Source organism: Saccoglossus kowalevskii, chromosome 15 (assembly GCF_978046115.1).
Source record: "Saccoglossus kowalevskii chromosome 15, keSacKowa6.1, whole genome shotgun sequence".
NCBI classification, from domain to species: Eukaryota; Metazoa; Hemichordata; class Enteropneusta; family Harrimaniidae; genus Saccoglossus; species Saccoglossus kowalevskii.
The window spans coordinates 8,173,782-8,188,491 of NC_140655.1; the positions used below are offsets into that span (position 1 = coordinate 8,173,782).

At 34.1% G+C, this 14,710-nt stretch overlaps 1 protein-coding gene across 2 annotated transcripts in view; it reads right to left on the reverse strand.

The window, feature by feature from the left end:
- Positions 1 to 14,710, reverse strand: part of LOC102810019 (polyamine-transporting ATPase 13A3-like) — a 52,864-nt gene that overhangs the window by 32,162 nt on the left and 5,992 nt on the right. Inside the window, exons 2-7 of one of the 2 annotated variants that reach the window (XM_085508685.1) lie at positions 10,059 to 10,159; positions 7,568 to 7,735; positions 6,640 to 6,719; positions 4,100 to 4,211; positions 3,754 to 3,908; positions 3,018 to 3,087 (exon numbers count right to left, since the gene is read on the reverse strand). In XM_085508685.1, the coding sequence (XP_085364811.1) occupies positions 3,018 to 3,087; positions 3,754 to 3,908; positions 4,100 to 4,211; positions 6,640 to 6,719; positions 7,568 to 7,735; positions 10,059 to 10,130 (657 nt within the window). In that variant the 5' untranslated portion in view covers positions 10,131 to 10,159. Of the gene's footprint in view, positions 1 to 3,017; positions 3,088 to 3,753; positions 3,909 to 4,099; positions 4,242 to 6,639; positions 6,720 to 7,567; positions 7,736 to 10,058; positions 10,160 to 14,710 lie in introns of both variants that reach the window. The other variant, XM_006819555.3, reaches the window with a different exon arrangement.

A 14,710-nucleotide genomic window follows, 5' to 3' on the forward strand; every position in this document is an offset into this window, starting at 1 on the left:
TCCCTTAAATTGTCACTCAGAGGTTTCCATTGTCAAAATATTAGAATCCTGTGAAAGGCCTTGGCTGAGGAACTAAGGGAGGGGTGTGATGAGTAGTATTAGAAGATTAACCTTTTCACCACCAGTTACCTTTTTTCTTTACAAATTCACAAAATTGTCTTGTTTATAGTCTGCACTTTCCTTCAGAAGATTGGAACAAAAGTAGCCAAATTTTTTGAGTGAAAACTGAAAATTTACTAAAATTTTGTCTGTTGGCTCCAAAATTAGGGTTTATTTCCAGAAATATTGAAGAATACAAGAAAAAAGTGCAGAAAAATTTGGGTGAGAAAGTCGGTTGGTGAAAAGCTTAAAATCAGGATTTGTACTGACCAGCTAATCTGGACTAGTTTGTGATTGACAATGATGGTCAAAGACGTGCACATCATCTTCATCATTCGTGAAACAGCATTAGGGAAATATCACAAAACTTGTACCAGTGTAAATTTCATTATGATTTTTTAGGTGACTCGTCTAACATCTACTTTCCTAAAATTTAGTCATTCAGACCGCCCTTAACCTGTTCACCACTAGTTCCCTCTTTTCATCACAAATTCACAAAATAGTCTCATTTATAGTCTGCACTATCCTTCAGAAGAGTGGGACAATAATAGCCAAAGTTTTTGAGTAAAAACTGAAAAATTGGCTCGAATTTTGTTTGTTGGCTCCAAAATTAGGGTTCATTTCCAGAAATATTTGAAAAAAGTGCAGACTAATTTGGGCAAGAAAGTCTGGTTGTGAAAAGGTTAAAGAGTTTTACAGTATAAATGCTAGTGACACAAACAAGAAGCATGATGGGAAGGGACCATACTTGGTTCAATGTACTTTAATTTCACAATGAATGTCTGTAGACATGCATCATTCAACACAGTTTATTAATTGTTCAAAATCGCAGCATTTCTGACATTAACAAATTTAACAGTTTTGATAGTCAGTTTAGTGAGAATAATTAACAGGTGTAAAAGGAAATAAAACTATTGGTAGTGTTGTCTAGACTACTATTCTACTGTGTCATGCAAAGGTTGCCTGTGTGCAGTGAGTTTCTATATGTAACATTTAATATACACTCAATTTGTTTTGAGCTGCGCTGTAACAACAAAACAACAGCAACCCATATATACATTGTATATTCAGTCATCTGCTGTTATATGAACAGAATTTATGAAAAGACAATCTCAACAACAAACGAGAATAATATAATAGTCTTTGTTTAACACCCCCCCCCACCGTTTTTTACTTTTTTAACTTTGTGTTTTATATTGAAGGACATAGAAACCTAAGGTTTACCCTTTACAACACACATATGACAATGAATTTCAAAATGAGAGAGGACAACAAACAAACGAACGGACAGATGAATACACAGGTGGCTGGATGAATCTGTATCAATGACAGACGTCTAGCACAAGATCTGCAAAGCTATATTGGATTTTTGATACAATTAAACAAAAATATCCAGAAATAAAACAATTTCCAACAAATTTGGTTTGCAAAGATTAATCCAGAATTTAACTAAGTTCCCATTTTTTTTCTTCAGGAAAACCTACTGTTTCATCTCCATCTTTCGATGACTGCGGTAGAAAAAATTGAACACAAAAAACATGTAAATAAATAAAGCCAACATTAACACAAATTTTCAATTCACTGACTTGATTATAAGATGAGAAATATTACAAGCTATGAGCAGCATGAGCAGCCAGTGGTAAATATTATGAAAAAAACAAACAAAAAAATATTTAGCCCCAGTGAAAAATATGTTTCTGGACACTGTTTTCCCAAATGTGACAAGATTTTATTGTTGTTTTTGGATGGAATGGCTTCTGCAAATTTTTATATTTACTGTCATGCTATCATTTTATGTAAATCATAAAATGGGATGAATCATGTTCCCCAGAAACATAGTATTTGTTTGCACCTTATGAATGAAATGCTGAATGGTGCATTGCAAAAAAATTCGGAAAAAAATGCGTGAAAAAGCAAATAATATTAATTCAAACCAACCAGCTATATATTTCAATTCCCAAGGATACATGTAGTTATGGAAACAACTGTCAGTGTTTTTAATTTTTAATGTGGTCTCTATGTGATTACGTGACAACAGAGCATGCATGGACATGTGATATAAGCAGAGCCATGAGGAAAAAGAAAAAAAAAAACAGTGTAGAAGAAATTAATGATATAGTCAGGTCTGACTACATTGTAATTTTGTTATTGTCGAACACTGCCGATAATGCCGATACAGTAGAAGAAATATTTTAAAATACAATAAAAGCATCAACTTCCACTGGTATTTATTTTCACTATTTTGATATTTAATCATATTCACCAAATTTTTAAATTCACAGATTCTCCAGTGCAGAAGCGAGTTTTACTGCAAGTTTAGATGTTAAAGTAGATTCAATTTAGGAAATTTTTTCTTTTAGCAGCAAAATTAAATACATTTTCAGTACTCAAGAAATTAATTAGATTATGCTATACTCAACCATGGTTACTAGAAGAACGATTAGGAAACTATTGTAAATTATCCATCGACTTCACTTTGATGCGTGTCCAATTATTATGACGTCATCCCTTATATTGCTATCTCTGTTCGTTTTTCAAGTGTGTCTACTAAATTCAAGAAATACAGCTCATTAAGTCGAAAAATCAACATAGAATCATCACCGACTTCTGTGCGAATTTTGTGATATAATCGATAATTTTGTGGTTCTCAAATAGAAAGAAAGTTTCCTAACCGGTCTAGTAATCGTAACACAAACAAGACGAGAAACCATCATATGTACATATTCTCTAATAATCAAACCTGGCTATATCTATAAATAAACACAGTAAATGTACTTAATTGTCTGACGCAATAGGCAACATATTTTGTTTCCAAAGTAATATAGTTTTTAGGGGTTGAAAAAACATTAGACCATGTCCTGATTTTGAGAGTCTGACCACTAAATATTCGAAGAGATGCTGGAATGAAGTTGACCTACCTCTTCAAAAAGCAGCTTTGCGTACGATTTCACTTCAACGTCTATGCTATTTTTACCATACACTGCCAATCTGTAAAGAATTGTAATCACATTTTTATACAAAGATAACTAAAAAACGTTGAATTGTCTTACAATTCCAGACAAAGTGTTTTCTGTTAAACTGACTGTTTTACACCCAAAATATGGCAAATAAAAATATTCGATAACACGTAGTTGCTATTTTAGATAAAATGTCTCTACTTTTGAGACAACAGAACCCCTGCATTGAATTAACAAGTCATTGTCGATGACATAGTCCCTGTTCAGTTTTTAATGACCCTGTCAATTATAAACAATGAAATGTAGTCAACTCATTAACTACAGAAACAAAACCTGTCAAAAAAACATGTGTTGTTACCAACAAAAAATGGTAATCAAATTCACAATTTTTATTTAATACTAAGTTTGAAAAAAATTGCCCCAGGCTTGCCTGAGAAATGGTTAATGATTTCTTCACATGATGATTTTAAGTGTTTTTGGAGACTAAAGGCCACAAATCATTATCAATCATTATTTGACATGCATATATAGCAGATTTCATAACCTTTGGCCTCAGACCAGCTTTAAACAAAATCAATTCAGGCATGTACAAACACACAGGCGAACTGACTCAAAACAGGAGTCCTCATTTCTGACTTAGAAACACAGGTTAAAATATATCTGACAACAAACAGAGCAAGCCTAAATTAATACATACCTTTTACTTTGTTCTTCTTCACTGAAACCATGGTAGTCATCATAGAAGTTGGCACATAGTGTGTCTTTATCTAAGCCATGAAGTTTCTCAAAACTATTGCCATGTGGGTCCCAAAGGTACATCACTTTTTGTAGACAAAAATATTTTATTCTTACCTAAAATGAAAGTTGGTTATAAACAAATAAGTTACACCATTAAAATCCATCACAAATTACAAAACATCAAATGAAAATTTTTCTTTTTATCAATAAATGTGCTGTAATTTATACCACCAAAACATATTTTGACGTTTTCTGCAATTTCTTGAGATTTTATTTAAATGTTTTGATTAAAAGTTATTACTGACCTGGTTTTTATTGTTACCAACCAGTAAGGCAACAGTATCATCATCTTCAGATGCTGATGTAGTGGCCGAATTAATACTTGTAGAGCGCCCTCGTCCAGGCACACTTGTGATGCTGGAAGGACGACGATGATGATAAGTAACCCTAAAAAAATGAGTAGTGATCATGGTCTAATGTTCGCGATGAGTGACAATGATAGGTTAAATGAGGAGACAATGATGAGACAACAGCAATGGAGGGCTGAAGTAGGTTATAATGATGGGCCAACAGCAATGATGGGCTTAAGTAGGGTTTAATGACGGGCCAACAACAATGATGGGCTTAAGTGGGGTTTAATGACGGGCCAACAACAATGATGGGCTTAAGTGGGGTTTAATGACGGGGCAACAACAATGATGGGCTTAAGTGGGGTTTAATGACGGGCCAACAACAATGATGGGCTTAAGTGGGTGATGATGATGGGCCAACGGCAATGGTGGGTTTAAAAGGGTGGCAATAATGGGCCAACAGCAATGATGGGCTTCAGTGGGTGATGATGATGGGCCAACAGCAATCATGGGCTTAAGTAGGGTTCAATGATGAGCCAACAGCAATGATGGGCTTAAGTGGGTGGCGATGATGGGCCAACAACAAAGATAGGCTTAAGTGGGCAACAATGATTGAACCAATAGCAATGATGGGTTTAAGTGGGTGACAATGATTGCATCAACAGCAATGATGGGTTTATGTGGGTGACAATAACGGGCCAACAGCAATGATTGGTTTAAGTGGGTAACAATGAATGCATCAACAGCAATGATGGGTTTTAAGTGGTGACAATGATTGGACCAAATGATGGGTATTATTGGATGATGGGCTAACATGTTTGGGTATATTGAAATTGTAATGATGGGTTGACAGCAATGGTAGATATGTCAAGGTTGTAATGGGCAACCATGGGGGCAACACTCACAATGGGCAACACTCACAATGATGCCCCATAAGTAACGAGGATGTAAGTAATTAAAGTGGTAAGCTAGAACAAGACTGAGTAATTGAATGTCAGGCGGTGAGATATGGCTCCGTCAAATCAGCTGGGAGACTCTGAGCATCTGTGAAAGCGAGTACTAGATATGATAATGTCAACACAGAATGTCTTATACATACTGGTAATAGTAGCATCATCTGTTCACTTCCCATTCAAGACTAATTAACAACAGTTGGCAAATTAAATTTCATTTTTACAGAACCATATGCTTTGATCGCATTTAGCAATCTATTAAACATATTGCAAACAATAGTTAATGATTTAGTTTCCATAGAAACAAACACTTTTTCAATCAATAATACAGTGAATTCACAACATTGTGCTAACAGGGTTTAATACGATCCTGTCATTACCAGAAATTAATACTTGACAAATACAACATAAAATCGTTTATGAACCACCACACAGTAATCCATTAATCATTATAACAGTAAACAGAAAGAACACATCACTGAACAAAACAAACCCCATATATTTTATTATTCAAAACTTGTAAATGAGAGTTTAATATCGTCTCACGACAGAGCTAGCAGTACAACATATGAAACACTTGATGAAAAACATAATCACAGTTAAAAGGCTGAAGCACATATAGAAATGTAGTGAGCCAAGTGATTCTTGGAAAGTATGGGTCAGGAATGAGGTAAGTTGTGAGCCAAATGCTCCTTGGGAAGCATGGGTCAGGAATGAGGTACGTTGTGAGTCAAGTGCTACTCTGAAAGTATGGGTCAGGAATGAGGTACGTTGTGAGTCAAGTGCTCCTCAGAAAGTATGGGTCAGGAATGAGGTACGTTGTGAGTCAAGTGCTCCTTGGAAAGTATGGGTCAGGAATGAGGTAAGTCGTGAGCCAAATGCTCCTTGGGAAGTATGGGTCAGGAATGAGGTACGTTGTGGGTCAAGTGCTCCTCGGAAAGTATGGGTCAGGAATGAGGTACGTTGTCGGTCAAGTGCTCCTCAGAAAGTATGGGTCAGGAATGAGGTACGTTGTGAGTCAAGTGCTCCTTGGAAAGTATGGGTCAGGAATGAGGTAAGTCGTGAGCCAAATGCTCCTTGGGAAGTATGGGTCAGGAATGAGGTACGTTGTGGGTCAAGTGCTCCTCGGAAAGTATGGGTCAGGAATGAGGTACGTTGTCGGTCAAGTGCTCCTCGGAAAGTATGGGTCAGGAATGAGGTACGTTGTGAGTCAAGTGCTCCTTGAAAAGTATGGGTCAGGAATGAGGTATGTGGTGAGCCAAGTGCTCCTTGGGAAGTATGGGTCAGGAATGAGTTAAGTTGTGAGTGAAGTGCTCCTTGGAAAGTATGGATCAGGAATGAGGTATGAAGTGAGTCAAATGCTCCTTGGAAAGTATGGGTCAGGAATGAGGTATGTTGTGAGTCAAATGCTCCTTGGAAAGTATGGGTCAGGAATGAGGTATGTTGTGAGTGAAGTGCTCCTCGGAAAATAGACTCTGATTGTGCATGTAAGTAGAGAAATACAACACTCATCACAGTGAGACTAAAATAAAATATACTTACCCATTTTTAATGCTAATAAACCCAGACTCTGCTACAAACTTTGTAAATAACTTTTCTGTGAATAATTCACCGTGTGAATTCTGAAGTAATGAAAAACAGAAAATAAAGTAAAAATAATGTTTATATTGTGAGGAATTTTCACATTTTAATGAAGACAACATTTTGAGAACTCTAAATGTTCTCTGATTGTTGTGAGGACAAAAGTCATGTGAAAGTCACTGAGAATTCCTTGCTGTCTTTAGGACTCCAATGTTATTTTCACTGCTACAAAATTTTACAATATTCACTCACAAAAATGTTTAGAATATATTTAAAAGTAAGATTTTCTACTACGCAGCAGGATCTAATAATAGCTCTGCTAACTCAACTAGAATGCATGTATCAAAACGTACTAGCAATGGTCAAAGGACAGCGGCAGTGTTTTCACTGAATTTGTCTGCAAACAAAAATACATGTACCTGGTTCTGCATCTAAGCTCTACTTTTCAAACCCTGATTTTAAAACTCAATAACCAGCTTTTACACTGGGAATTTTTTTCCTCAAGTGGATTACCAGGTCTAAATAATCAAAATTATTTTTTGTTTTAAAATTTTTTAACAAGAATACCAACCTCCTAGATATTAGAAAATTTGGCTAGAGTTCCTTTTGTACCCCCATCCCTAACCCTAACTGTAACACTCACTCCCAGTTACCCAATTAATTTGTATATGCCCCCTCTAGATAACTATTGATGTCCTTAGGAGGGGCATGTACAATTAAATGGGGAGTGCTGGAGGGGAGGGTAGGGTTAGGGTTAGGGATGGGGGGTACACAAAAGGAACTCTTTCCAAAAATTTAATTGTACTTGTGCCTTTTATGATAACAAATGCGATCATTCTTGCTTGATGTTTAAAATATAGTAGAAATGTTAGATAATCACAATCCTTACCTGTAACAACACAATCTCTGCATCCTTGACAGGACACTTAGAGAATTTGGCTTTAAGTGACCATGATGGTTTCCAGTGAAATACAAGAATTAATATGCCCACTGTGAAGAACGACGCCACATAACATAGACCAGTTTTCAATCTATTGGACCTATAACCAGTACATAACTATAAGACAAAATATAATACAAAGAATAGTTATAAAAATATTTAAAAAGAAAATTATAACAAATTGGTTAATTTCACAATAACCATCAAACTTATTGTATTTTTAAATATTTTAAAAATATATACAATGGTTAAGTTGAAAATATAAAACAATGGTTAAGTTGAAAAAAAGATCTTTTTTTATCAAATTTGTAGTATTTTAGCTGCAATATTATCCTATAAACTATAGATGAACTCTTAGCTCCAATGATTCCTTAGATAGCGTTAATGACATATCAATTCACTTCAATTTGTTTTAGGTCACCGGAAACAGACAGCAGTTTTTTTTTTAAACAGTGATGGGATTTTACAATTGCAAATAAGTCCTTTTTCAATGCCCTTGAAAAATTATTTCAATGCCAGTTATATGTCTGTGGCTACTTTAGTTTTTGTTTAATTATTTTGTTTGTCTGAAGCAAACATTCTCGTGAATAATTAATCACATGACATCATTCAAAGTAAATACTATTCATCAATTACACACTGTGAAATATTTTATTTTAGCTGGAATTAATTTTTGCTGAAAAGGCATTTTGGGTGTTTTGTATGGAATTTATTTTCACTGATTTTTGATGATTTGAATGTGAAATATAGGAAAACAAGTCATTGTCAATGACACGTCCCCATTCCGTTCATATTTGAGTGACATATACATTCAAAGCAGATCATGACCGAAATGCACCTGCATATGTACAACACATTGTGCTAAATCTGAACAAAATCCATCCATGCATGACTGAGATCCGGTTCTGGAATTGTGAAAATACGTGATTTTGATGCATTTTCGGCCTTAAAATGGCCATCATTCCGCTATTGTTAAGCAGATCATGAAACAAATGCACATATCTATTTGTGACATGATGTACCATGTGTGTGTGAAGTTTGAACTTGATCAATCCAGACATGTCTTGGATACAGATCCAGAACTGAATTCTTTAACAAAATGGCCGCCAGTCGGCCATTTCGAACTTGATCCGGGAAAAAAAAAAACGTGCATCAAGGTCCTATTATGTTTAATGTATGTACCAAATTTGAACAAAATCCATCCATGCATAACTGAGATCCGGGTCCGGAATGGTGAAAATGTGCGATTTCAATGCATTTTCGGCCTTAAAGCGGCCCCCATTTGGCCATCGTTAATGAGATCATGAAACAAATGCACATACATATTTGTGACATGAGGTACCTTGTGTGTGTGAAGTTTGAACTTGATCAATCCAGACATGTCTCGGATACGGATCCAGAACTGAATTCTTTAAAACAAAATGGCCGCCAGTCGGCTATTTCGAACTTGATCCGAAAAAAAAAATGACGTGCATCAAGGTCCTATTATGTTTAATGTATGTACCAAATTTGAATGAAATCCGTCCATGCATAACTGAGATCCGGGTCCGGAATGGTGAAAATGTGCGATTTCAATGCATTTTCGGCCTTAAAACGGCCGCCATTTGGCTATCGTTAATGAGATCATGAAACAAATGCACATACATAATTGTGACATGATGTACCTTGTGTGTGTGAAGTTTGAACTCGATCAATCCAAGCATGTCTCAGATACGGATCCAGAACTGAATTCTTTAAAACAAAATGGCCGCCAGTCGGCCATTTCGAACCCCATCCAAAAACAAAATGACGTGCATCAAGGTCCTATTATGTTTAATGTATGTACCAAATTTGAACAAAATCCGTCCATGCATAACTGAGATCCGGGTCCGGAATGGTGAAAATGTGCGATTTTGATGCATTTTCGGCCTTAAAATGGCCGCTATTCGGCTATCGTTAATCGGATCATGAAAAAAATGCATGTGCATATGTCCCATATAATGTGTGATGCATGAGTGAAGTTTGAACTTAATCGGTCCATGCATGTTCGAGATACAGGTGATCACGGACGGACGGACGCACGGACGAACGGACGGACGCACACAGGGCAAAACATAAGTCCTCGTTTTCTTTCTGCGTCCGAACGGGGACTAAAAAATATATTCGCTGGATTTCATTTTCACAGAATCATCCCTTCAGCGAAAACAGTGAAAATAAATTCCAAGCGAAAATAAAGTATTCCACAGTATCTGTGTAGCTTTTTAAAACATCAACTTTTGTCGAACCTTTCACAAAATAAACCTGCATAATTGTATAGCATACTTCTTCAAATTCATCCAGAAAGGTAGTCAAAGAAGAATCATGTTTATTTGGTCCAAAATCCAAAGAAATTACTAGTATTGAAAATGCATCCAAGTTTTTAAACAAATTTTGCACCAGAAAATAAAATAAATAAACTTACCAACTCATCTTCGCAATTTGCATTCAATATTACGCTAAATTCATCCACTCGTTTGTAAGTGTTGCCGTTCATTATGAAGAGAACAGCACAATTCCTGTTATCTGAAAATACAACAAGCGTCTGATGAGCCAAAAAATAAACATTTGACTAAAAACGGTATCGCTATAGAGATGACCATTAATTACATTCAATTTAAAGGCACATACTCAATAGAAGAGAATTTAAACATTAACATCCTTTTAATCACATGTATACCATTTATGTACATTTGTAAGCACATAAATGCCTGTGAACGAATATGCACCTGAATTGACTGAGCCATTGGGTCAAAATTGTATACTGTGAAAAATACTTTATTTTAGCTGGAATTAATTTTCATTGAAAAAAAAAAAAATATTTTGGGATGTTTTGAAGTTTAATGTAAAACATAGGAACATTTCCTCAGCGAAAATTTTTATAGAACATATTGTACAGTATATTATATAATTTTTATGGGCAATTAAAAAAAAAATGCCATTATCTCACAAGATGGTTTTATGGACAAAAGTGATTCTATTCTCTAATAGTATGATTGATCATTATTGGATTGATCATTATTGGTAACAGGTTGTAATACAGGAAATGTAAAGGTACATTGTACATAATAACTATTGACAAGCAAGAACTGGAACTGGCAAAAATATTATATAGTTTAGATCTACTGTTACAAACAATGCTAAATTAAAAAGAGAAATCTAAATTTGATTTTCCGTGTAATATGCGAGAGACATGGAACAAACATTTGTCGGAAAAGAACAAGATGATAGCTTAGAAGGGAATGGATGGATGATCAGAGAGGGGACAGAAGCAGCAGTTAAGAACTAATTGAGATGCTTATGACAGATTTATTGAGAAGCTGTGTCCATTCTTGGGTGTACTAAAGAGCTGATAATGAAGTCCTTGTTATCAAAACATATCAAATACATTTGCACAAACGTCCACTGCTGTGTGCTTCCGAGAGATAAATTCAGTATTAAACAGCGGCTACTCAATCCCAAGGATTGCACCAGTATGTATCAGAGAACACAATTTGAATGGTTCACTATGCATCATCTTATCTTGTTTTCTGAAATCTTTTGTACACCATTGTCTGACTAGTTAAAAGACACATTGTCATGAACAGTTTGGAATATTACTCCTACTGTAACAAGTAACGATTGACAATCAGAAGATTTTAAAACTTGCCTCATCAACAGTTTGATTGAAAATTATGCTAAATCCTGTGCAACTAGTAAACTATATCGATGACATCACATTGATAATTGTATGTAAAAAATGTTTACTTCATTTATTTTGATATATTATAAACAAGCCATGCATGGCACAGTTTCTATTAGTTATCAAATTTAAGATATATAGTTTTGTTTTTAGTAATATAGTTGGAACATAAACATGTCACCCCAAGACCAAGTTCTGGAATGCAAGAAATGCGTGATTTTCGATGATTTTTTAGCACAAAATGGCTGCCATTTGGCCATTTTGAATCAGATAGTCAAACCAATATATCTATGTTATGATGTATAATGAATATATAAAATTTGATCATAATTAGTCAAAGCATGGCAGAGATATGGCGCTAGAACTGCATTCATCAAAAAAAACAAAATGGCTGCCAGTCAAGTTGAATTAATAAAAATTACATTATGATGTACAACAAGAATATTTGCTTTTTATTGTTTTCTGATCTCAATTATTTTATTTACTAACACTCAAATAAATCCAGTGAGTACTCGGAATTAACTGGAAATCAATAGGTCATTACACTTTACTATACACCACTCCATCAATACCTAGTTACATGTACAATGCTAGTATTATCTTACGGCCAGTAATTGACCACATATTGGACTGAGTAGATGAAAATGCTGTCAATCAAAAACAGTAGGGATTGAGTAAGTATTGGGAATTTCGTATGCCTAGGATTTAAATTAGCCAATAATTAATTTTGTTATCCTCATATAATCCACCTATCTGCATCTGCAAGAGTACACGTATTTTACAAAATAGGACAATTTTAGTTTTTACAATTACATGCAAATCTGTTAGATTTTCAATAGTTGAATAAACTATCACAGTATTCAGTAAAGATATACTGTAAAACAACCTATTTTCACTATTTTGATGTTTTCAGCATATTCACTGGGTTTTAATATAACAAATTTGTCAAGGAAACAACAAGTTTTATTTTTATTTTACATGTTCACATTGATTTAATTTAGCAAAGTTTACTTATCAGCAAAATTAAAATCCAGTGAATAATTAATGCATTTACAATATTTTATAAAAACACCAATTAATAAGATCAATCAATCAAAGGAGAGAACCTCACGGTGCTCCATAATGTTCAACACTAAAACGAGCCTAGGTTACTTGCACTCATACACGTACACATACATATACCGGTAGTTGCCATGGTTTATAGACACATTATTAAATAAGTCATTAACAACAAAGTAAGTCTTGATTTACTTTTAAATTTCAAAACAAAAATGCTATTGTTATCGGCACAAATTACACCATCAATCAGAGGAAGAGAGTGAAGCATTATGGGTATTAAAAAAAGCAGGAAGTGCGAGAATAAAAAATAATTGTTTATGCAGTGATTATTACAGTAAATTAATAGGTAATCAAGTAAGTGAATTCACAACATAAGGCCTATTGCGAAAAAATGTTTTAAGACAAGATATACATGTATACATAATGTAGCCATGCTAGTTCAAACTATAACATCTACCTGCTTTAGCATCATGATTCGCATTCTCTTATAATGCAATACGTTGGCCGATTTGGAATTAATATCATTTATACAAATTTTACAAGTACATAAGCAAATGCCATCCATTAAGTTAGAAATAAACATTGAAAAAATATTTATAAAAAACTGAAAAAAATAATGGCATACAAATGTGATATTTTGTTGTTGTTGGCACTCTGCAAATTGTGCATTACTGTCGCTGAATTAATAAAAAATCTGAAGGATATTGAGTATGCAAGTTAATAAAATTATAAATATGTAAAGTATAAAAATAAATAGGCGCTTATTAACCAACCATCATTATTCATAACATCTGGTGCACATATCAACAGTTCTGCTACATTCACATGTTGGTACAATGGTTTTACATGTCACGCATGGCGTCAACAATGTAACACTGAGACTTTTTTATTTTGAATTATTCATTAGGGAATTGTAGCAGTAGCACGGAAAACAATTTTTTTAATTTAAATCATCTTTTTTAAGAGTGCAAAATATTCAGCAGCTTTCACAACGTTTTTAATGCTATTAATCAACTATTATTAACTTCAGATATTAATGTGCTAAGGGACAAGAATCATTGCAAATGTACTCATTAAATAGTAACTTTTATATTCAACTTTGGTCTAGGCGAATTTGATTTTGCATGCTTGAGTGTCAATTGTCAGTCATGTATAAAGATTTGTATTTGCCACACACCTAACATCTTTTGCTACATTGATGATTTTAACTAATGTGTATTTCATAGTTCATTTTGTTTTTATTTATGCAATTTTTTCATTAAATATCAACAGGTTCAAAATTTAAATTCAGCAAATAAAAACAGCCCCCCCCCCCTCAAAGAAAAAAAACGAAAAAAGTATATATTCTGAGCTTCTGTGACAATGCAAGAATGTCTTTTATAATCTACCGGGTAGTTTATGAATTAAGCAAACATTTGTAATGGTAGTACATGCATAATAGTTGCGATCATTAAAATGAGTTGCCATAGTAATTAGTAAATTAATACTTAGAGGTTTAAGGAAAAATATTTAGACTATAATTCTAATCGAATATGAATCCATGACCAGATGGTAAAACTATGACAAATTCTATCACTTCATTTTTCATTGCAAGGGTTATTTAAGACAATTTGAAATACCGTAAAATCTTTATTAGTAGTCGCATCCCTAATAGAAGTCGCCCCATTCTTTTAGAATAATTGAGAACCAAAAATTCATCATTTCTCACATGTGTAGGTTCCCCAATAGAAGCCGCATCGCCTCTATTACATTGTATCATTTTAATAGAAGCTGCAGCTAATATTGAATGAGGAATTTATTTTCACTGAAAAAAATTTGTTGGTGTTTTGTATGGAGCTTATTTTCACTGTTTTTTGATGAGGTGAATGTAAAATATAGAAAAAAAACACGTTATTTTTGCTGGATTTTATTTTTACTGATTCACCCTCTACAGTAAAAATAAATTAATGTGAGTATTTACAGTGCATGTGAAAGGAAAAAACTAATAATGGATTATTTATATAGCAAATAATTGATTAAAGGGGACTCGAACCACAACAAATTATGTGGCAGTATACCTCAATTTAAAGGTGGAATCGTTTTTCACCAAAACATACTGGCCTGAGCAGAAAAAGATTGTTTAATCAGCTTAAAGCAAGCCTAGATGTGAAGTACTGCAGTGTGCAGGAAATATGAACACAGTGTACATAAATTATACACACGTTAACATCATGATTTGTTTTCACAGACAGCTGAAAACGCTATGTTATTGCTGCTGCATTGTCTAATGCCACAAGTTAATCTACTATACACTTGATGAATGGTTGTGCTAAACAGATTGATAATTGTACATAGCT